Below are 23,458 nucleotides of genomic sequence, written 5' to 3' on the forward strand. Positions count from 1 at the left end.
CCTGGTCAGTCTATGTCAAAGAGAGAGCAGGTTAAGGGATCATAGCATTCACCTGGTCAGTCTATGTCAAAGAGAGAGCAGGTTAAGGGATCATAGCATTCACCTGGTCAGTCTATGTCAAAGAGAGAGCAGGTTAAGGGATCATAGCATTCACCTGGTCAGTCTATGTCAAAGAGAGAGCAGGTTAAGGGATCATAGCATTCACCTGGTCAGTCTATGTCAAAGAGAGAGCAGGTTAAGGGATCATAGCTTTCACCTGGTCAGTCTATGTCAAAGAGAGAGCAGGTTAAGGGATCATAGCATTCACCTGGTCAGTCTATGTCAAAGAGAGAGCAGGTTAAGGGATCATAGCATTCACCTGGTCAGTCTATGTCAAAGAGAGAGCAGGTTAAGGGATCATAGCATTCACCTGGTCAGTCTATGTCAAAGAGAGAGCAGGTTAAGGGATCATAGCATTCACCTGGTCAGTCTATGTCAAAGAGAGAGCAGGTGTTCATAATGTTTTGTACACTCAGTGTATATACTTCATTTCATTAAAACTAAGACAATTAAAAAGTACTGACTGTATTTGTCAACACAACCTGTAGTAATATAAAAACACAAACTACACTGACCTGACAACCTGTAAAACACATTTCAGCCTGAGCCAAGTGCATGAAAGTGAGTAAATATGCTTCTTTCTAGAACTCCAGAGAAAGTAGAGAGATGTCAATAACCTTTATTGTCACTTTGCCTAATGTTTGGCCCAGGCATGAGTTCAGAGGGTTTGTCTGATTGATAGAATGCAGTTTAGAATACAATATCCTGAGTGTCAGTCTGTTACTGCTCTCTTGACAACTCCTTTTTTTACATGACAATGAATGACAAGGGGATGTTCTCAATTGCATATTCCTCGAGTCCTTGTCTCCTTCTCAAAAACCATTGAAGGAGAAGGTCAGAGGGAAGAGAAGGAGACGGGGAGAGTGGGTGCGAGGAGTATGCAATTGAGAATGCAACTCTTCCAGTTTACATGTGAAGTTTAGTGTTTTTTGGCAGGAAATTATTATTTTTGGTAAAAAAAACACTCCAGGTCATGAACTAGATAGAAAGGATGTAGAAATTATAATGGACCTATGTATTTTAAAATATCTGCACTTTTTCTGGCCCAGAAATGGATTTGGACAAACAAATCAATCCCCAAAAAATCTGTTTGGCCCTCAAGCAAAAAAGTTTGCCCATGCCTACTTTAGAACACATTCTACAGTTAAGAATGGATCTCTGTGACTTTAGAACACATTCTAGAGTTTAGAATGTATTTCTGTGACTTTAGAACACATTCTAGAGTTTAGAATGTATTTCTGTGACTTTAGAACACATTCTAGAGTTTAGAATGTATTTCTGTGACTTTAGAACACATTCTAGAGTTTAGAATGTATTTCTGTGGATGCGGTCCTGTTCCATCTGAGACTTGGCCTTCTTCTTGAGCAGCAGGATGTGTTCAGAAAACTCCCTCACAGCCCCCAGGCCTGCAGCACTGTGGCAGGAGTATTTAGCAGCGTTGATCGCCACCACTGGGGCGTCCCGGGGAACTGCACTCAGCCCAGCCAGGTTCAGACAGTCAACATCTGGTGCATCATTACCTGTAGGAGGGAGAGATGGAGGGATGAAATGGAGGTGTGAGATTAATTTGTATTTTATTTTAAATCTATTTAAGTGTCCATACGGTGGTTATGGAAGTATTTTAAGAATGAGCTGATCTTGGACTACAGGAAAAGGTGGCCCAAACAGGCCCCCATTAAGAAGATTTATCATGGGTCCCCAGATCCTCAAAAAGTTCTACAGCTGCACCATCGAGAGCATCGTGACCGGTTAATCACCGCCTGGTATGGCACCTGCTCAGCATCTGAACGTAAAGTGCTACAGAGGGTAGTGCATACGGCCCAGTACATTACTGGGCCCAAGCTTCCTGCCATCCAGGACCTATATACTAGAGGAAAGAGGGAGGGCAAAAAATTGTCGATGACTCCAGTTACCCAAGTCATAGACTGTTCTCTCTGCTACCGCACAGCAAGTGGTACCGGAGCACCAAGTCTAGGACCAAAAGGCTCCTTAACAGCTTCCACCCCAAAGCTATAAGACTGCTGAACAATTCATCTATTTACATTGACACCCCAAACAACATCAATACTGATACAGGGAACACACAGGGAAGTAGACAGAAAAAAGGGAAGGCAATCAACAAATGAAAGGAGTCCAGGTGAGTCCAAGGATGCACTGCTGCGCATGATGGTGACCGGTGATGAAACGCAGGTGTGTGTAACGATGGTGACAGGTGTGCAAAATGAAGGCAGTCTGGCGCCCGAGAGGGAGAGCGGGAGCAGGCAAGTTATTTAATCAGTGAAGAACTTACAATCACTTCCTGGCAAGAGATAACGGAGGGATGAGAGGAGATAGATGGAGAGAGATGAAGGGTTGAGAAGAGAGAGAAATGACCACTGTAGCCAGGTTTTGTTTCACAAGTGTCATTTCGCAATGAATTTGTCTACTTTCAACTTATTTTTTTTTGATAACCTGATTGGAATACGTTTTATTTAGGAGGAATAGGCCTGAGTTCTAGAGACCTACAGAGCTGCGTTGTGTGGATGTCACGCCGCCGTCTGGCAGCGGGTGGGGGACAGTACTTATCGAAGGTAAATCTGAACCACTTTCAGTTCAACTCTTTTATGCCTGAATGTACGCAAAAATGAAGAGAATTCAATGTTTAGACTTAATGCATCATAAAAATATTGATATTGCATTTATCCATGAATCTCATTTGCGAGTAGGGAATATTCATTGCTTACAGGACAAGGTGTATAACGTTGCTGCTTCGACTAGTGGAGCCTCTAAGTCCAAAGGCGTTATTTTGATTAAAAGGAATATAACTTTATTTATCGAAAAGACTAGCGAGGATACTTCAGGCCGCTTAGCTCCCATTTACACATCTATGGCAAGAAAGTAGCATTTGTGTCCATCTCTGCACCCGCTGTTTTTCAGGACAGCTTTTTCGCTGGGCTTACCAATAAATTGTTATCACTTTCAGAGTATGAATTGGTCATAGGGGCAGATATGAATGCAGCGTTCAACCTCAACCTTGATAGATCCACACATTAGTGTGGATGACTAAAAGCATCATTAGTGTTGAATGGAATGACGGAACATCTCAGTATCTCTGTGTGGTGAGTTCAGAATCCAGGCATCAAAGATTATACCTGTTCTTCTGCATATCACAAATCATACTCTGGAATTGATTGTTTTCTATTCTCTAAGTATGTGCGTCATGCCAATATAAATATTGCCTGCGACGCTTTCAGATCAGGATCCCCTGGTTACCCAAGTGGATGTGAGCTTTAAGGCAAATAAAACAAAACATTGGCATTTTAATATGAACCTTCTTCAAAACTAATTGTTTGTGGCTGAATTTCAATTTGCATTTTTAGAAAAAAAACACAAGGACTCTGTAGAGGACCCCAGGTTTACATGGATGGCTACTACTCACAGACTTTACATCTTATGCATCTCACCTCAATAAAGCCAGGAATCACAGAATCAAGTTATTGGAGAAAACATTTAAAATCACTTCAACAAAACCTGAAAAGGAATTACTCAAATAATGTCAGCAATGATTTGAGGGTGGTTAAACAAGGAGGAGAGCAGTGTTCATCATGCATAGAGAGAGGCAGAACTATCATTTTAATAGGAGCAAACCAAGCAGGTTTCTAGCATTAAAATTGAAACAAAGTGAATCTTGTACTTCTATAGAATCTATTCAATCCCCAGTTAAAGGCTTACTTTCTGATCCACAGAAAAATAATGCAACATTTCAGTCTTTTTTTACCAGGAGTTATATACATCTTCCATCCAGGTTGAACCAGACAAATGCAGTTTTTAGATCATCTTGATTTGCTCGTATTGGAGGAGAAGCGATCTGCGGATCTGGGCCGACCCATCTCATTAGAGGAACTGGAGTCAGCACTGAAAGGTGCTAAAAAGGGGAAATCACCTGGACCTGATGGCATTCCCCCTGAACTGTTACAACAAAACACCTGTCCCGGATGGCATTCCCCCTGAACTGTTACTACAAATCACCTGTCCCGGATGGCATTCCACCTGAACTGTTACTACAAATCACCTGTCCCGGATGGCATTCCCCCTGAGCTGTTACAACAAATCACCTGGCCCAGATGGCATTCCCCCTGAGCTGTTACAACAAAACACCTGTCCCGGATGGCATTCCCCCTGAGCTGTTACTACAAATCACCTGTCCCGGATGGCATTCCCCCTGAGCTGTTACAACAAATCACCTGTCCCGGATGGCATTCCCCATGAGCTGTTACAACAAATCACCTGGACCTGATGGCATTCCACCTGAGCTGTTACTACAAATCACCTGGACCTGATGGCATTCCACCTGAGCTGTTACTACAAATCACCTGGCCCGGATGGCATTCCACCTGAGCTGTTACTACAAATCACCTGTCCAGGATGGCATTCCCCCTGAGCTGTTACTACAAATCACCTGTCCAGGATGGCATTCCACCTGAACTGTTACTACAAATCACCTGTCCCGGATGGCATTCCCCCTGAGCTGTTACTACAAATCACCTGGACCGGATGGCATTCCCCCTGAGCTGTTACAACAAATCACCTGTCCAGGATGGCATTCCACCTGAACTGTTACTACAAATCACCTGTCCAGGATGGCATTCCCCCTGAGCTGTTACTACAAATCACCTGTCCAGGATGGCATTCCCCCTGAGCTGTTACAACAAAACACCTGTCCCGGATGGCATTCCACCTGAGCTGTTACTACAAATCACCTGGCCCAGATGGCATTCCCCCTGAGCTGTTACTACAAATCACCTGTCCAGGATGGCATTCCCCCTGAGCTGTTACTACAAATCACCTGGCCCAGATGGCATTCCCCCTGAGCTGTTACTACAAATCACCTGTCCAGGATGGCATTCCCCCTGAGCTGTTACTACAAATCACCTGTCCAGGATGGCATTCCACCTGATCTGTTACTACAAATCACCTGGCCCAGATGGCATTCCCCCTGAGCTGTTACTACAAATCACCTGGACCTGATGGCATTCTCCCTGAGCTGTTACTACAGATGACCTGTCCCGGATGGCATTCAACCTAAACTGTTACAACAAATCACCTGTCCCGGATGGCATTCCACCTGACCTGTTACTACAAATCACCTGTCCCGGATGGCATTCCACCTGAGCTGTTACAACAAATCACCTGTCCCGGATGGCATTCCACCTGAACTGTTACTACAAATCACCTGTCCCGGATGGCATTCCACCTGAACTGTTACTACAAATATCCTGTCCCGGGTGGCATTCCACCTGAACTGTTACTACAAATATCCTGTCCCGGATGGCATTCCACCTGAGCTGTTACTACAAAACACCTGTCCCGGATGGCATTCCACCTGAGCTGTTACAACAAATCACCTGTCCCGGATGGCATTCCCCCTGAGCTGTTACAACAAATCACCTGGACCTGATGGCATTCCACCTGAGCTGTTACTACAAATCACCTGGACCTGATGGCATTCCACCTGAGCTGTTACTACAAATCACCTGGCCCGGATGGCATTCCACCTGAGCTGTTACTAGAAATCACCTGTCCAGGATGGCATTCCCCCTGAGCTGTTACTACAAATCACCTGTCCAGGATGGCATTCCACCTGAACTGTTACTACAAATCACCTGTCCCTGATGGCATTCCCCCTGAGCTGTTACTACAAATCACCTGGACCGGATGGCATTCCCCCTGAGCTGTTACAACAAATCACCTGTCCAGGATGGCATTCCACCTGAACTGTTACTACAAATCACCTGTCCAGGATGGCATTCCCCCTGAGCTGTTACTACAAATCACCTGTCCAGGATGGCATTCCCCCTGAGCTGTTACAACAAAACACCTGTCCCGGATGGCATTCCACCTGAGCTGTTACTACAAATCACCTGGCCCAGATGGCATTCCCCCTGAGCTGTTACTACAAATCACCTGTCCAGGATGGCATTCCCCCTGAGCTGTTACTACAAATCACCTGGCCCAGATGGCATTCCCCCTGAGCTGTTACTACAAATCACCTGTCCAGGATGGCATTCCCCCTGAGCTGTTACTACAAATCACCTGTCCAGGATGGCATTCCACCTGATCTGTTACTACAAATCACCTGGCCCAGATGGCATTCCCCCTGAGCTGTTACTACAAATCACCTGGACCTGATGGCATTCTCCCTGAGCTGTTACTACAGATGACCTGTCCCGGATGGCATTCAACCTGAGCTGTTACAACAAATCACCTGTCCCGGATGGCATTCCACCTGAGCTGTTACTACAAATCACCTGTCCCGGATGGCATTCCACCTGAGCTGTTACAACAAATCACCTGTCCCGGATGGCATTCCACCTGAACTGTTACTACAAATCACCTGTCCCGGATGGCATTCCACCTGAACTGTTACTACAAATATCCTGTCCCGGGTGGCATTCCACCTGAACTGTTACTACAAATATCCTGTCCCGGATGGCATTCCACCTGAGCTGTTACTACAAAACACCTGTCCCGGATGGCATTCCACCTGAGCTGTTACAACAAATCACCTGTCCAGGATGGCATTCCACCTGAGCTGTTACAACAAATCACCTGTCCCGGATGGCATTCCACCTGAGCTGTTACTACAAATCACCTGGCCCGGATGGCATTCCACCTGAGCTGTTCCTACAAATCACCTGGCCCGGATGGCATTCCACCTGAGCTGTTCCTACAAATCACCTGGCCCGGATGGCATTCCACCTGAGCTGTTCCTACAAATCACCTGGCCCGGATGGCATTCCACCTGAGCTGTTCCTACAAATCACCTGGCCCGGATGGCATTCCACCTGAGCTGTTCCTACAAATCACCTGGCCCGGATGGCATTCCACCTGAACTGTTACTACAAATCATCTGTCCCGGATGGCATTTCACCTGAGCTGTTCCTACAAATCACCTGGCCCGGATGGCATTCCACCTGAGCTGTTCCTACAAATCACCTGGCCCGGATGGCATTTCACCTGAGCTGTTACTACATTTTGGGTGAATTTTAGGACCAGTATTATTGGAGTAAATTCATTCAGCCATCGACAGGTTTTTTTTTCATGATCATATTAACTCTTAACTCTCTACTGCCAAAGAAAGGGAACGATCACACAGACTGTGCAAATTATCGTCCGATATATTTAATTAATTCGGACCAAAAATTGTATTGAAAAGTATTTGGATAAGTTGATTCACATGGACCAGTCAGGTTTTGTGAAAGGTCTCCTTGCAGCTGACAATGTCAGACGATGAATGCATGTAATACATGAAGCACAACAGCTGGACACATCGTGTGCTGTGCTGTCTCTAGATGCTGAGAAGGCTTTGACAGGCTTGATTGGCAGTACCTGTGGGCTGTTTTGGAGAAATTTGGTTTGGGAAAGAATTGTATTGATATGGTTTGTGTGTTATATACTAACACTGTTGCTATGGTTTCTACTAATGGCGTACACTCAAGTCCATTCCCTATTTTTCAGGGATGTAGACAAGGAGACGGCCTATCCCCAACGTTATTCATTTAGTCGCTAGAGCCTTTAGCACAACATCTAAGGCAGAATGTAGTGGGGCTTCTCCTACTGATTACATCCTCCTCTCATACCACTATATGCAGACGATATTCTCTATCAAAAATTCAATCTCATCTTTATTATCCACATTTGAAGAATTCAAATGGCTGTCCGGGTATAAAATAAATTGGACAAAATCAGCATTAATGTTACTGAATGAAGCGGCCAAAAAAGTTTCACTTCCCTCAACAATTCCTATGAAAACACAGCTCATGTGTTTGGGCATTAGTATACAAACATCTCTGCATGGTCTGGTGAAGTTTAATTATGACAAGATGAACGAGAAGGAAGGAAGGAAGGAAGGAAGGAAGGAAGGAAGGAAGGAAGGAAGGAAGGAAGGAAGGAAGGAAGGAAGGAAGGAAGGAAGGAAGGAAGGAAGGAAGGAAGGAAGTTGAATGGGATTTAACAGTTTGGGAGAAGTTATCTGCTTCTTTACAAACTAGGGGCAGCTTCCATAAAGATGAATGTGTTTCTACGTATCAGTTTCCTGAGCATGATGATCCCACTCCCTCCACCTGTAGGCTAATGGGGAAGGGTTGATAGAAGTATACATAAATACTTTAGAATGGCAAACATCCAAAGATTGGGTTTGAGGTGTAACAATGACAGAAGTGTCATGGTGGACTTGCATTACCACATGTTTGTATTTAGCACCAGTCTTTCCAGTAACGCCCACTTAGATCATCAGTCTCTTGGAGAACTACTGAGGAAGAACTTGTTTCACCTACTAGATGAGTTATTCTCTGGTATATCTAATAAGAAATGCATGTTGTATTTTGGTCTGATCATTTCTAATACAATAGAGACATTTAGGAAGGTTGAGATGGGCGTAGATGGTAACTGGAAATGGCATCTCCTACGGCATAACAAGGCTATTACCTCCGGTAATAAACTGTTGGAGTCTAGAGCCTGGTCTGCTGTCTGTTGTGTCATCGGCAAACTTAATGATGGTGTTGGAGTCGTGCCTGGCGGCCTCCGACCGCAAGGCACTACTAGTGTGTACAGTACATCACTGGGGCCAAGCTTCCTGCCATCCAGGACCTCTATTTTTGATTTTACCTTTATTCAACTAGGCAAGTCAGTTAAGAACAAATTCTAATTTTCAATGACGGCCTAAGAACAACTGCCTTGTTCAGGGGCAGAATGACAGATTTTTACCTTGTCAGCTCGGGAATTCGATCTTGCAACCTTTCAGTTACAAGTCCAACGCTCTAACCACTAGGCTACCTGCCGCCCCAATATACCAGGTGGTGTCATAGACCTAAACATTGTCATAGACTCCAGCCACCCTAGTCATAGACTGTTCTCTCTGCTACCGCATGGCAAGCGGTACCGGAGCGCCAAGTCTGGGTCCAAGAGGCTTCTAAACAGCTTCTACCCCCAAGCCATAAGACTCTTGAACTTCTAATCAAATGGCCACCCAGACTATTTGCATTGCCCCCCCCCCTCTCTTTTACACTGCTGCTACTCTCTGATATTATCTATGCATAGTCACTTTAATAACTCTACCTACATGTACATATTACCTCGACTAACCAGTTCCCCTGCACATTGACTCTGTACCGGTACCCCCTGTATACAGCCTCGCTATTGTTATTTTACTGCTGCTCTTTAATTATTTGTTAAGTTTATTTATTATTCTTATTTTTATTTATTATAACTGCATAGTTGGTTAAGGGCGTGTATGTAATAATTTCACTGTCAGGTTACACCTGTTGTATTCGGAGCATGTGACAAAATAACATTTGATTTGAATCTCAGAAGGGCTCCAAATAAATACCTTCATACGTTTTGATTGACATGAACGCACAAGTATTACTCAAATTAGAATGTTAAGAACCTTGAGATTCCACTATATTACAAACTGTACTATAAAACTAAAATGAATTAGTAATAGTGGTACTATTTGTAGTAGTAGCAGTTGTAGCAGCAGTAGTAGTAGTAGTAGTAGTAGTAGTCGTAGTAAATTGTTAAATGAAAACAACAGTGAGTTTACCCATATAGGCGACCTCCTTCCAGTCCAGATCCTTGTCATCCATCATGGCTGTGACCTCACCCTGGATGTCCTTGCCCAGCTGCCTGACCTCGCAGCCTGTCCTCTGGGATAGATTGTCAGCCAGGGCCTTGGTCAGGAGGTCCTCACTAGATGAGATCAGGATCACCTGTAGCAGACAGAATAAAACAAATGTCTAGGCTCTGTGTTTTGTATGGGAGCTCTGTGTGTTGAATATAAGCTCTGTTTTGTATGGAAGCTCTGTTTTGTATGGAAACTCTGTTTTGTATGGAAGCTCTGTTTTGTATGGAAGCTCTGTTTTGTATGGAAGCTCTGTTTTGTATGGAAGCTCTGTTTTGTATGGAAGCTCTGTTTTGTATGGAAGCTCTGTTTTGTATGGAAGCTCTGTTCTATGTATTGTACAGACTTGAGTGTAAGGAGGAAATATCAGTTCATATTCAGTTCAGAGTGATCATACAGCATTTAGAGTACTGTAATACAAATCATTCCCAGTGTTCTGTTTGTGACATTCAAGGTGAAGGTTGATGGTCACTAGACTTGATAGTGAATGTTATGGATTATTGTCTTATCTGTTGATAGTGATTGACACCAGACTGGATGTACAAGGTCTGAGGACACACTGATTATTCACTGTTGTATTGTATTGACATTGTGTGTGAACTCGGTTGATTCTGTAGCAGCTGGACAAGTCACTGTCTTTTGTTTTGTCTTCCTACAAGCCTCTGGGCTGGTGTTTACAGAACATTTGGTGCTGCCTGATTAGGATATAAAGGGCCTGTCTCCAAGAGGCTGGTGTTTACAGAACATTTGGTGCTGTCTGATTAGGATATAAAGGGTCTGTCTCCAAGAGGCTGGTGTTTACAGAACATTTGGTGCTGTCTGATTAGGATATTAAGGGTCTGTCTCCCTGTTACAACTTGTAATACACCAGAATGATTTTTGATTGACTGCTCTCCTTTTTGTTCACCTGGAAATTCATATTACAACATAGACAATACAACATAGACAATACAACATAGACAATACAACATAGACAATACAACATAGACAATACAACATAGACAATACAACATAGACAATACAACATAGACAATACAACATAGACATTACAACATAGACATTACAACATAGACAATACAACATAGACAATACAACATAGACAATACAACATAGACAATACAACATAGACATTACAACATAGACAATACAACATAGACATTACAACATAGACAATACAACATAGACATTACAACATAGACAATACAACATAGACATTACAACATAGACAATACAACATAGACATTACAACATAGACATTACAACATAGACAATACAACATAGACAATACAACATAGACATTACAACATAGACATTACAACATAGACATTACAACATAGACAATACAACATAGACAATACAACATAGACAATACAACATAGACATTACAACATAGACATTACAACATAGACATTACAACATAGACAATACAACATAGACAATACAACATAGACAATACAACATAGACAATACAACATAGACAATACAACATAGACATTACAACATAGACATTACAACATAGACATTACAACATAGACATTACAACATAGACAATACAACATAGACAATACAACATAGACAATACAACATAGACAATACAACATAGACAATACAACATAGACAATACAACATAGACATTACAACATAGACATTACAACATAGACAATACAACATAGACAATACAACATAGACATTACAACATAGACATTACAACATAGACATTACAACATAGACATTACAACATAGACAATACAACATAGACAATACAACATAGACAATACAACCTAGACATTACAACCTAGACATTACAACATAGACATTACAACATAGACATTACAACATAGACAATACAACATAGACAATACAACATAGACAATACAACCTAGACAATACAACATAGACAATACAACATAGACATTACAACATAGACAATACAACATAGACAATACAACATAGACAATACATTAATTTGTGGTAGCAGTCATTGTAAAAAAAAAAAGTAACACCTGTCTGTCACGGTTTGATCTTTTAAAACACAATGAATGAATCACCCGTATTCATCACATTATCTTTGTATCTCCACTCCCTCTCTCTGCAGTGTGTGTGTTCTATATGTACAGTATCTGTACCTCCACTCCCTCTCTCTGCAGTGTGTGTTCTATATGTACAGTATCTGTACCTCCACTCCCTCTCTCTGCAGTGTGTGTTCTATATGTTCTGTATCTGTACCTCCACTCCCTCTCTCTGCAGTGTGTGTGTTCTATATGTACAGTATCTGTACCTCCACTCCCTCTCTCTGCAGTGTGTGTTCTATGTGTTCTATATGTACAGTATCTGTACCTCCACTCCCTCTCTCTGCAGTGTGTGTGTTCTATATGTACAGTATCTGTACCTCCACTCCCTCTCTCTGCAGTGTGTGTGTTCTATTTGTACAGTATCTGTACCTCCACCCCCTCTCTCTGCAGTGTGTGTGTTCTATTTGTACAGTATCTGTACCTCCACTCCCTCTCTCTGCAGTGTGTGTGTTCTATTTGTACAATATCTGTACCTCCACTCCCTCTCTCTGCAGTGTGTGTGTTCTATATGTACAGTATCTGTACCTCCACCCCCTCTCTCTGCAGTGTGTGTGTTCTATATGTTCTGTATCTGTACCTCCACCCCCTCTCTCTGCAGTGTGTGTGTTCTATATGTACAGTATCTGTACCTCCACTCCCTCTCTCTGTAGTGTGTGTGTTCTATATGTACAGTATCTGTACCTCCACTCACTCTCTCTGCAGTGTGTGTGTTCTATATGTTCAGTATCTGTACCTCCACCCCCTCTCTCTGCAGTGTGTGTTCTATATGTACAGTATCTGTACCTCCACCCCCTCTCTCTGCAGTGTGTGTGTTTGTTTTACATGTTCTGTATCTGTACCTCCACCCCCTCTCTCTGCAGTGTGTGTGTTCTATATGTACAGTATCTGTACCTCCACTCCCTCTCTCTGCAGTGTGTGTGTTCTATATGTTCTATATGTACAGTATCTGTACCTCCACTCCCTCTCTCTGCAGTGTGTGTGTTCTATATGTACAGTATCTGTACCTCCACTCCCTCTCTCTGCAGTGTGTGTGTTCTATATGTTCTATATGTACAGTATCTGTACCTCCACTCCCTCTCTCTGCAGTGTGTGTGTTCTATATGTACAGTATCTGTACCTCCACTCACTCTCTCTGCAGTGTGTGTGTTCTATATGTTCTATATGTACAGTATCTGTACCTCCACCCCCTCTCTCTGCAGTGTGTGTGTTCTATATGTACAGTATCTGTACCTCCACTCACTCTCTCTGCAGTGTGTGTGTTCTATATGTTCAGTATCTGTACCTCCACCCCCTCTCTCTGCAGTGTGTGTGTTTGTTTTACATGTTCAGTATCTGTACCTCCACTCCCTCTCTCTGCAGTGTGTGTGTTCTATATGTACAGTATCTGTACCTCCACCCCCTCTCTCTGCAGTGTGTGTGTTTGTTTTACATGTTCAGTATCTGTACCTCCACTCCCTCTCTCTGCAGTGTGTGTGTTCTATATGTACAGTATCTGTACCTCCACCCCCTCTCTCTGCAGTGTGTGTTCTATATGTTCTATATGTACAGTATCTGTACCTCCACCCCCTCTCTCTGCAGTGTGTGTTCTATATGTACAGTATCTGTACCTCCACTCCCTCTCTCTGCAGTGTGTGTGTTCTATATGTACAGTATCTGTACCTCCACTCCCTCTCTCTGCAGTGTGTGTGTTCTATATGTTCTATATCTGTACAGTATCTGTACCTCCACCCCCTCTCTCTGCAGTGTGTGTGTTCTATATGTACAGTATCTGTACCTCCACCCCCTCTCTCTGCAGTGTGTGTGTTCTATATGTACAGTATCTGTACCTCCACTCCCTCTCTCTGTAGTGTGTGTGTTCTATATGTACAGTATCTGTACCTCCACCCCCTCTCTCTGCAGTGTGTGTGTTCTATATGTACAGTATCTGTACCTCCACTCACTCTCTCTGCAGTGTGTGTGTTCTATATGTTCAGTATCTGTACCTCTACCCCCTCTCTCTGCAGTGTGTGTGTTTGTTCTACATGTTCTGTATCTGTACCTCCACCCCCTCTCTCTGCAGTGTGTGTGTTTGTTCTACATGTTCTGTATCTGTACCTCCACCCCCTCTCTCTGCAGTGTGTGTGTTTGTTCTACATGTTCTGTATCTGTACCTCCACTCCCTCTCTCTGCAGTGTGTGTGTTCTATATGTTCAGTATCTGTACCTCCACCCCCTCTCTCTGCAGTGTGTGTGTTTGTTCTACATGTTCTGTATCTGTACCTCCACTCCCTCTCTCTGCAGCATGCGGATACCCATAGTATCTCTGGTGTTGACTGAGACCATCTCCTCTCCAGAGACAGAGATGAGGACGCGGCCGTCAGTCAGACAGCCGGAGACGTTACACAGCAGCAGACGCACCACCTCAGGCTTGTCCAGGCCAAAGTAACCAAACCTGGACAGGAACAACACACACAGGGACAACATTTGGACAACCACTCCTCTGTGTTACAGCATTATTCATTGTGTTGCTTTACTACAAAATCAAATTATATTTAAAGTGCATTCAAATAAACACTTTCAGAGAAAGAGAGACAGAGACAGACAGAGAGACAGACAGAGAGAGAGACAGAGACAGACAGAGAGACAGAGAGACAGAGAGAGAGAGAGAGACAGAGAGAGACAGAGAGACAGAGACAGACAGAGAGACAGAGACAGAGATAGAGACAGACAGAGAGACAGACAGAGAGACAGAGACAGACAGAGAGAGAGGTGGTTCGGAGTGAATGACTTCAACAGAGAGTGAACTTGAAATTCTAGGTCAGTGATTTCAGACTACCTCAGTACTCTCTGTTCTGCCACGGGCCAGTCGATATCCACATCAATATCCACACTGTACTCTGGCAGCATCTCATAGTAAGCCCACTTCCCCCCCTGAGAAAGACAACAACACAAAGGGTATTCTATTAGCATTCAAAACACCAGTTAACAATAGAATATCTAGTAGTATCACAGACCAGTCCATCTCTCAGTGTGTATGTTGTTTCTAGTCAGGCTCACATCCATTGAATGAATAAACGTTATTGATCCCCTGAGGTGAATAGGGTTCACCACCAGCAACAGACATACACATCAGGGCCTGTATTCATAAAGCATCTCAGAGTAGGGCTGCTGATCTAGGATCAGGTCCTCCCTGTCCATATAGACGTTTTCATAATGATTGAAAAAAGAAAACTGATCCTAGACCAGCACTCCTATCCTGAAACGCTTTGTGACTATGGGCCCTGATGGGGTATAGTGCCAGTTACCTGCAGGCCTCTCTCTATCGTCGCTCTGGTATAAATGTAGAAAGATCCGTTCTCACACAGCTCTCCATCCCAGTCCTGTCTCCGGGGCCTGTTACACGGGTCTAAGTTCAGAGGCTGGGTGGCTACACTACCTGAACAGGAGAGAGAACACATAGTCAATGTTATAGGTTATAACTAGAAACCAGACTACTTCCTGGTCCGGAGAAAAACTCATTTGTCTAAACACCCCTCATCTCTCTATTGTGATACACAGTGATTAGTGGTGGATGGAGTTACTTCAATGTAATGTGCTTGTGAAAGATACTATATTTACAGTTGAAGTTGGAAGTTTACATAAACCTCAGCCAAATACATTTAAACTCAGTTTTTCACAATTCCTGACATTTAATCCTTGTAAAAATTCACTGTTTTAGGTCAGTTAGGATCACCACTTTATTTTAAGAATGTGAAATGTCAGAATAAAAGTAGAGAGAATTATTTATTTCAGCTTTAATTTCTTTCATCACATTCCCAGTGGGTCAGAAGTTTACATACACTCAATTAGTATCTGGTAGCATTGCCTTTAAATGGTTTAACTTGGGTCAAACGTTTTGGGTAGTCTTCCACCAGCTTCCCACAATAAGTTGGGTGAATTTTTGGCCCATTCCTCCTGACAGAGCTGGTGTAACTGAGTCAGGTTTGTAGGCCTCCTTGCTCGCACAAGCTTTTTCAGTTCTGCCCACAAATTTTCTATGGGATGGAGGTCAGGGCTTTGTGAGGGCCACTCCAATACCTTGACTTTGTTGTCCTTAAGCCATTTTGCCACAACTTTGGAAGTATGCTTGGGGTCATTGTCCATTTGGAAGACCCATTTACGACCAAGCTTTAACTTCCTGACTGATGTCTTGAGATGTTGCTTCAATATATCCAGATAATTTTCTTTCCTCATGATGCCATCTATTTTGTGAAGTGCACCAGTCCCTCCTGCAGCAAAGCAACCCCCACAACATGATGTTGCCACCCCCGTGCTTCACGGTTGGGATGGTGTTCTTCGGCTTGTAAGTCTCCCCCTTTTTCCTCCAAACATAACGATGGTCATTCTGGTCAAACAGTTCTATATTTGTTTCATCAAAAAACATTTCTCCAAAAAATACGATCTTTGTCCCCATGTGCAGTTGCAAACCATAGTCTGGCTTTTGGCGGTTTTGGAGCAGTGGCTTCTTCCTTTCTGGTAATGGCGATATAGGACTCGTTTTACTGTGAATATAGATACTTTTGTACCTGTTTCCTCCAGCATCTTCATAAGGTCCTTTGCTGTTGTTCTGGGATTGATTTGTACTTTTCGCACCATAGTACGTTCATCTCTAGGAGACAGAACGCGCCTCCTTCCTGAGCGGTATGACGGCTGGGTGGTCTCATGGTGTTTATACTTGCGTACTATTGTTTGTACAGATGAACGTGGTACCTTCAGGCATTTTGGAAATTGCTCCCAAGGATGAACCAGACTTGTGGAGGTCTACAACTTATTTTCTGAGGTCATGGCTGATTTCTTTAGATTTTCCCATGATGTCAAGCAAAGAGGCACTAGTTTGAAGGTAGGCCTTGAAATACATCCACAGGTACACCTCCAATTGACTCAAATTATGTCAATTAGCCTATCAGAAGCTTCCAAAGCCATGACATCATTTTCTGGAGTTTTACAAGCTGTTTAAAGGCACAGTCAACTGAGTGTATGTAAACTTCTGACCCACTGGAAATGTGAGATTATTTCACTTATAATTCACTCTGTGTGTAAACAAAAACTAAAACTAAAGTTTATTAACAAGAAATTTATGGAGTTGTTGAAAAACAAGTTTTAATGACTCCAACCTGAGTGGATGTAAACTTCCGACTTCAACTGTACATACGTCACGGCCGTCGAAAGAAGTGAACCAAAGTGCAGCGTGGTGCGCGTAAATGTTCCTTTTTATTTAAAATGTCAACCAACAAAACAACTGTGAAGCTTACAGGGCTACGATGCCTCTAACAAAGTTAACTACCCACACTGAAAGGAGGGGAAAAGGGCTACCTAAGTATCATTCCCAATCAGAGACAACGATAGACAGCTGTCCCTGATAGAGAACCATACCCGGCCAAAACATAGAAATAAAGAAACATAGAAAACAAAACATAGAATGCACACCCCACATCACACCCTGACCTAACCAAATAAGATAAATAAAACGGCTCTCTAAGGTCAGGGCGTGACAACATGTTAGTCATTTAGCAGACGCTCTTATAAACACAATCCATTATCATTGAGCATTAGCATCTTACATCAAGATATGATGGGTAGGTGTTTTCAAACACACAATAGAGTTTTTCCTGGCTCTGGTCACATGGTCAGGACAAACTCCTGACCCTACTTATAAAGTGAGGGACAGTTTTTCCTCAGGCACAGTGTAGTGGAAAATGTAATATGCTGTACACATTGTGTTCTTTCTCAAGGTTGGCATGTTCTGTAAACTATCTGACAATGAGAATTGTTGTTTTGTGTTATTAAGTTGCGATGTGCTTATGGGACCTAGATACAAGATAATAACCTCCCTCACTCTCCCACCCTGATACTCATTCCTTGTATCTGTGTCTGCTTAGTCATGCTTAGGAGACTTGTCTGTGCCGCGGTATAAAGGACAAGTGAAGGGACTGACCCTTCAGATCTCCTGACAGACCTGAACATTAAGTTTGTTGGAACCTCTCCAGTTAACTGATAATAACTGTGAGGTCCTAAACATAACACATGGCTGTCCCGTACCTCCTTTCTTCACCTCCTGACAGACCTGAACATTAAGTTTGTTGGAACCTCTCCAGTTAACTGATAATAAGTGTGAGGTCCTAAACATAACACATGGCTGTCCCGTACCTCCTTTCTTCACCTCCTGACAGACCTGAACATTAAGTTTGTTGGAACCTCTCCAGTTTACTGATAATAAGTGTGAGGTCCTAAACATAACACATGGCTGTCCAGTACCTCCTTTCTTCACCTCCTGACAGACCTGAACATTAAGTTTGTTGGAACCTCTCCAGTTAACTGATAATAAGTGTGAGGTCCTAAACATAACACATGGCTGTCCCGTACCTCCTTTCTTCACCTCCTGCCAGCGGAAGTGGTGTCGTCGGACCACGGAGAAGACGGACGTGAAGCCCTGCTTGGTGATCATCTCCAGGGCCTCCTTCAGGTGGAAGGGGTGCAGGCAGGGAGACGTGGCCTGGATGTGACAGATCACATCCACCTCTGGAGGAGGACAACAGATATTTGATTTATCCATTATTTAATCAGGTAGCCACATATGATATGACACATGAATACATCTACATGGTTACTGTTGACATCTGTATCTATGGAGTAGGTCCCACTTCATTTGGATAGCACCCTATTCATGGGTTGTCTATAGCCGCTCTCACACTATCAACAATCTACCACCTGAAACTCTTAATACCAGGCGTGCTTCTACATCTGCATTGCTTAGTCTTTTGGGTTTTAGGCTGGGTTTCTGGATAAGCACTTTGTGACCTCTGCTGACTAAAAAAGGGCTTTATAAAGAAATGTGATTGATTGATATGCAACACTTTCCTAGGGTTGGGAATAGGGTTATGGTATTAGAAATTGAATTAAAAAAAAACAGCATGTGAGCATTATCATGTGAGCAACTGTGCAGGGGCTATAATAACTGTCACTGATTGGCTGGAGAGGGGTGAGTCAGACCACACACCTGGTTTCCCAGACTGGTGTTCTCAGGTTCTGATTAAAAAGCAGGAAGGAAAAACAGCAGCGGGCTCTGCGGCCCTGAAGGTCGTATGTTTCAAGTGTCTCAGAGTTGGAGTACTGATTTAGCTCATAGATCACAACAAATAAGACTACATGGACAGGGGGGACCTGATCCCAGGTCAGTATTCCTATTCTGAGATGCTTGATACATGCCGTCCCAGAGCCTTAGCCAAGCTAGCTTGATTCCTCATGTCCTCCCTCCTTGGCTCCTTCTCAAAGCACATTGGAGCAGAAGATCTGAGGATCCTCCACTCAGATCTCCTCCTCTACTGCATTTTGAGAAGGAGGCAAGGAGAGAGGACATGAGGAATCAAGGAAATACACTTGACATTCACCCCCTACCTGGGTTTAATCTGGCAAATTCCTGGATGGTGTCAAGAGAGCTGGAGGAGTCTTTGGACACCTCTGGGCTCCTGCGGTGAACCTGAGCTCCCCATGTCTTGGCTACCTTCTCAATGTCATCATGGTCAGTTGATACCCACACACTGGGAGAAATAACAGAACAAGTTGATTCCTCAGGCTTTGTAACAAGTAGGCTGCATCAGTGCAATCCAGTCTTGTGTGGCCAAGCCCAAACCAGGGGGTTCATTCAGAGACTGTACACTAACTTTCAGACAAACACAATAAGAATCTGACATGGGTATACATATTTATACAACAAACAGTTACTAAAGTATAGTTATGACCAGTTGTTAAAGTAGATGTAATTTCTTCCCAGTATGGAACCTCCTATGTGTGAACATGCGTGTACTAAAACAATGCATGGGCCTAACAGGACCGGTTCTGGACGTTCTGCTGCCCTAGGCAAGACAAAAACAATGGCCACTATCCCCCTAACCTAGAATAGTGTAATGCAGGGGTTGGCAATAGGTTTGGCCTTAGGCCAGTTTTTTTCTCAGCTAATAGTTGTAGAACAGAACATTATAGAGGTCCCATTCATGATTAAACTACAAATTAAACACATTTTAACACATCTGGTTACTAGGCTATATAATGTCAATTACATATCCTAATATTTTCAATCTGATTACACTGCTAAAATCACTAATGTCTCTATTAAATTATTTAGTTATTTTCCTTTGTGCGTTGATTGCAATCAAGACAAAATGTCACTCTGAAAAAGTTTCAAAAGAAAGGTGGAAATGCAAATAGAAGTGTCAGGGAAGAATGGACAGAGGAATATGTATTCTTACCATATTTCTCCTATATCAAACCAGAGTGTCTTGTTTGCAACGAAACGGTTACTGTTTGCAAATCATTAAATATTAGACATTATGAATCTAAGCATGGCAGTTTCAAAACATACCTTTCCACCCAGACAGAGACTCCACGAAGTAGAAAAATGTCAGCTTTAACTGCTGGCTTCTCATCCGTTGCTGAACTCAACAACATAATTGCTTCCCTAAAAGCTGCCTGGGTTTAAACATATACTCTTTTCAGAAAGCTCAATTAATAGGGATAGATTAGCCAAGTATCATTGTTTTGGGGCAGAATAATGTGAGGTGTTATGTTGGATGTGCGTCTTGGTCAGTTTAGCTCGGAAAATGCCGCCCTGTTCAAAACACCGCTCTAGGTGTGCTGGTGTGGTACTGAAAATCTCCCCCCTGACAGAAATCTCCCCCCTGACTGAAATCTCCCCCCTGACTGAAATCTCCCCCCTGACTGAAATCTCCCCTCTGACAGAATCTCCCCCCTGACTGAAATCTCCCCCCTGACTGAAATCTCCCCCCTGACAGAAATCTCCCCCCTGACTGAAATCTCCCCCCTGACAGAATCTCCCCCCTGCTCGTTCTTCACTGCTGTGACTTACTTGCTAGTTGAGATTTCTGCTGTTCACTCCGTTGTCAGTTTATCCCACATTTCACTGATTTTAGTAGCAGAAATCATTTTTGTCTGCAGTTTATTTTGTATTAGTCTATAAATAAATCTCTCTGTCAAAATTCGTCATCTCTCCCATGTCTTATTCTACTAATATTTTTTAAAGTGTAAGGATAATAATTCAGCCATAGTTGTTCTGAAATGTTTATTGCTTGCTTTATTTTACTCCCTCTATGTTTAATATAACACACACATTCATTATTAATTTCGGTTGCCTATTCTGATGTGAAGTTTATTCTATAGAAAGTATTTGACTGATGTGTACTACAGAAAGTATTTGACTCTGATGTGTACTACAGAAAGTATTTGACTCTGATGTGTACCACATAAAGTATTTGACTCTGATGTGTACTACAGAAAGTATTTGACTCTGGTGTGTACCACATAAAGTATTTGACTCTGATGTGTACTACAGAAAGTATTTGACTCTGATGTGTACTACAGAAAGTATTTGACTCTGATGTGTACTACAGAAAGTATTTGACTCTGATGTGTACCACAGAAAGTATTTGACTCTGATGTGTACCACAGAAACTATTTGACTCTGATGTGTACCACAGAAACTATTTGACTCTAGCCACAAAAGTAAGGACATTAGAAGGGTGGGGGGATCCTGACTTTCGGCACAACACCAGCTGTGGGTCCTAATCATATAGTTCTACTCAGAATCCCTATTAATTCAATAACATCTCTGTGAGTCATAAAGATTTGTCATTTGACTTTTAAAATGTATTACCTTTTATTGTGGCATAAACACAACCAGTCATGATGTTTTCATCTGATTGTCAAACAATCATATTAAAATGACTCCTTTACAAGGCTACCAGCGCACGTTCATCCACCCGCAACATATTTCCAACCTCCAAACAGTGGTGAATGAAAAGAGACATCTGTTACACAAAACATCAACAAGTGTATTGACATTTGGCAAGTCTTACTGTACTTTCTCCCCTGGTTATGACAGATGCATCATCGACTATCACTAATAAACAATAATAACATGCAGCTAACTAACGTTACTATTAACAAAGGCGTCAGAGCAAGTCCATATACCGTAGCTAGATTAGAAATACATTTGACCAAAATGTTGACTGAATTAACGTTACCTGTCAAACTGTTTGGAGTCCACTGCAGCTCTCAGAACCCATCCAATGAGGGGGACACCGGCGAGAACTTTGATATTTTTCAGGGGGATCCCCTTACTGCCTCCCCTCGCCAGGATCAGGGCTGCGATGTGTCTCTTCTCACCGCTGTCTTTAATAACCTTTGCTTTTCTGTCTCTCACATCTTCGATGTCCGATTGCGTACGTTTTTTTGCAGCGGCCATTGAAAGGATCAGTAGCCGGGTGGGCAGGCAATAGTCTTGTAGCGGTAGCGATGGATAGCAGTCACTGTAACTAGCTAGCTACGTACCTAATTTACATGACCTACTACGGCTTAAACTGTGTGAAGGAAATGTTACATGTGCACAGTAAAAAAGAGGCGTAAGACCTGCTAGCTTTACTCGGAGGTAATTTCAACAACGATTCATTTTGATGCCATAGTAACAATTTCAGTTGAACTATTTATTGAATTTACTCTGGTAACAGGTTAACTGGCAATGTCAAGAAAACGATGATTGCGCTTCAATGAGGGGATTCGATTATCTGGTCCGGGTTTCCCGGGGCGGAGGAGTTATAGCGGGTAAAACGTGATTGCATTCATTTTGGAACCGGGCAACCTCCCGGGCGTGAGCCAGGTTCAAATGTCGTGTTCATGTCCCAGTCGGAACTAAGAAACTCTGAAATGTCCGACTTGCAAAATGGTTGAACGTGGCAGGTGTATAACTACAACCAAGTAGCAAGTCGGAAATGTCAGAGTTTCCTTGTTCCGATTAGTATGTGAATGCGGCAAAATCCGCTCAAAACCAGTGACAGGCTAGATAAAGCACGTGAGGGAATGAGTAGGGATTCTGTGTTTTCACATGCAAAAGTCATTGCTTTTTTATTAAAAATACATTTAAAAAAACGCTTTATCTGCCTTCCCAATGAAAACTGGTTCGAAAATTGGAACATATATTTTATGGAAAAGAGATGTATGTTTCTGGAAGATGTATCATGCTACCTTGTTGACATTCCTTTGATATGCATTTGAATCCCAAACCATGCCCTCCCCCCGGACCAACTCTCTCAGTGGGCACTCCACTGTCACGTGTTGCTGACTAAACTCCCAGAGAGTGACTAGGGGATCAATAGAGTACCACAGTATGAGTAATAATACCTATAAAACCTAGGTCAAACAAGGAAACGGTTCCAATTGTTTTCCCTCCCATTCATCTTTCCCATGGGGGATTTAAGAAACACTTAAAATAAGGGCTGTGTTTCATGTAGGCTTACCCTGGCATGACATTTTGTCTCTCTAGGACAAGGTGACTTTGATCAATATATTCACCTGTATTTACCAACCCAAAATGAAATGGTAATACTAGCTGGTAATGTGGCTATCATAAAGAACTACAAATGCCATGATGATCTGGAGGAGACTGCCGAATCGATTAACTATCTAATGTTAGCTAAATGTAGTGATGAATAAATTGGCTAAATATCTTTAAATTGACAATTCTGTGAACCACGGACATCACCAGGACCTTTAGCCCAGAATGATTTAGGGTCAGTCCCAAATATTTTGCTCTGCTGCTG

At 42.8% G+C, this 23,458-nt stretch overlaps 1 protein-coding gene across 3 annotated transcripts; it reads right to left on the bottom strand.

Moving 5' to 3' along the window:
• Positions 1–438: 438 nt before the first annotated feature.
• Positions 439–22,433, bottom strand: LOC118936248 (N-acylneuraminate cytidylyltransferase). Of its 3 annotated transcripts, none has more exons than XM_036945195.1 (9): positions 21,887–22,433; positions 19,245–19,387; positions 18,213–18,368; positions 15,116–15,246; positions 14,647–14,741; positions 14,091–14,262; positions 9,683–9,848; positions 1,416–1,619; positions 439–1,375 (listed from the first exon to the last, which is right to left on the bottom strand). In XM_036945195.1, exons 1-9 carry the CDS (start codon positions 22,105–22,107, stop codon positions 1,365–1,367), a joined length of 1,299 nt encoding a protein of 432 aa, XP_036801090.1. In that variant the 5' UTR covers positions 22,108–22,433; the 3' UTR covers positions 439–1,364. The 3 variants fall into 3 exon arrangements, with proteins under 3 accessions (XP_036801090.1, XP_036801091.1, XP_036801089.1); XM_036945196.1 differs by having other exon boundaries at positions 439–1,371; positions 1,412–1,619; XM_036945194.1 differs by having other exon boundaries at positions 1,259–1,619; positions 21,887–22,432.
• Between the last annotated feature and the right edge of the window lie 1,025 nt (positions 22,434–23,458).

Source organism: Oncorhynchus mykiss, chromosome 15 (genome assembly GCF_013265735.2).
Source record: "Oncorhynchus mykiss isolate Arlee chromosome 15, USDA_OmykA_1.1, whole genome shotgun sequence".
NCBI classification, from domain to species: Eukaryota; Metazoa; Chordata; class Actinopteri; order Salmoniformes; family Salmonidae; genus Oncorhynchus; species Oncorhynchus mykiss.